Genomic DNA, 752 nt, shown 5'->3' with positions numbered 1-752 from the left:
CTGACTGCTGCCACTCTGTGGCCTCGGTGGCCAGGCGCCTGATGTAGGCGTCACCCACACACAGCAGGATGTTCTCGGGCTTGATGTCTGTGTGGATGATCTTGCACTTGGTGTGGAGGTAGTCCAGGCCGTGCAGCACCTGGGGAGAGCCACCCCTGCACTTGAGCGGCCCTGTGCAGGCTGCCTCCCACCCTGCTCACGCAGAGCACGGGATGCTCACCTGCCTCACGATGCTCTTCACGCAGGGCACGGGCAGGCCCTGGTAGTTGGACTTGATGATCCACTTGAGGAGCTGGTGGCCCAGGACCTCCAGCACCATGCACACATCTGGGGCTCGGAGTGAAGGGCGGCCAGCAGACACACAGCTGGGGCGCAGGCGCCACCCACCCGAGGCTCCGGTGTCACTACAGTGTCCCTGTCCCTCTCCCGTGTGCCAGTTGGGATGGTGACCTTCTGTGCTTATCCCTGAGACAGGGCACCGCCACAGAGGCGGCCCCTGCCGTGTGGGGGGTAGGTCAGCAATGCCCGTGGGTAACCAGTGTCCACCTGGTCATCCACCCCCCTCCCCCCGCCACATAGACACAAACCCCCAAAGCGGTGGGCTAGTGTGTAGACTAGTGTCCCTGGGAGGGTAAGCCCCCGTCGTGCAGATCAGGAGACTGAGGCCCTAGCAGCTGGGACGGCAGCTGTTGCCACATGGCTCGGCTCATCGTGGGAAGGATACGGACTCCATTCACCCCTGAGATCCTGAA

At 63.4% G+C, this 752-nt stretch overlaps 1 protein-coding gene across 1 annotated transcript in view; it reads right to left on the bottom strand.

Annotated features, from left to right (window-relative positions):
- The window catches only part of SRPK3 (SRSF protein kinase 3), a gene marked incomplete at its 5' end in the record, with an annotated part of 3,372 nt that extends 2,623 nt beyond the window's left edge, over nucleotides 1-749 (bottom strand). Inside the window, 3 exons of the mRNA XM_044912373.1 lie at nucleotides 6-139; nucleotides 221-327; nucleotides 725-749. Of these exons, the coding sequence (XP_044768308.1) occupies nucleotides 6-139; nucleotides 221-327; nucleotides 725-749 (266 nt within the window). The remainder of the gene's footprint in view (nucleotides 1-5; nucleotides 140-220; nucleotides 328-724) is intronic.
- Between the last annotated feature and the right edge of the window lie 3 nt (nucleotides 750-752).

The sequence above is a fragment of the Neomonachus schauinslandi genome, unplaced genomic scaffold, assembly GCF_002201575.2.
Source record: "Neomonachus schauinslandi unplaced genomic scaffold, ASM220157v2 HiC_scaffold_1575, whole genome shotgun sequence".
NCBI lineage: Eukaryota > Metazoa > Chordata > Mammalia > Carnivora > Phocidae > Neomonachus > Neomonachus schauinslandi.
Note: the sequence above shows the minus strand (reverse complement) of the source record. Positions and strands in the feature narration are given on the sequence as shown.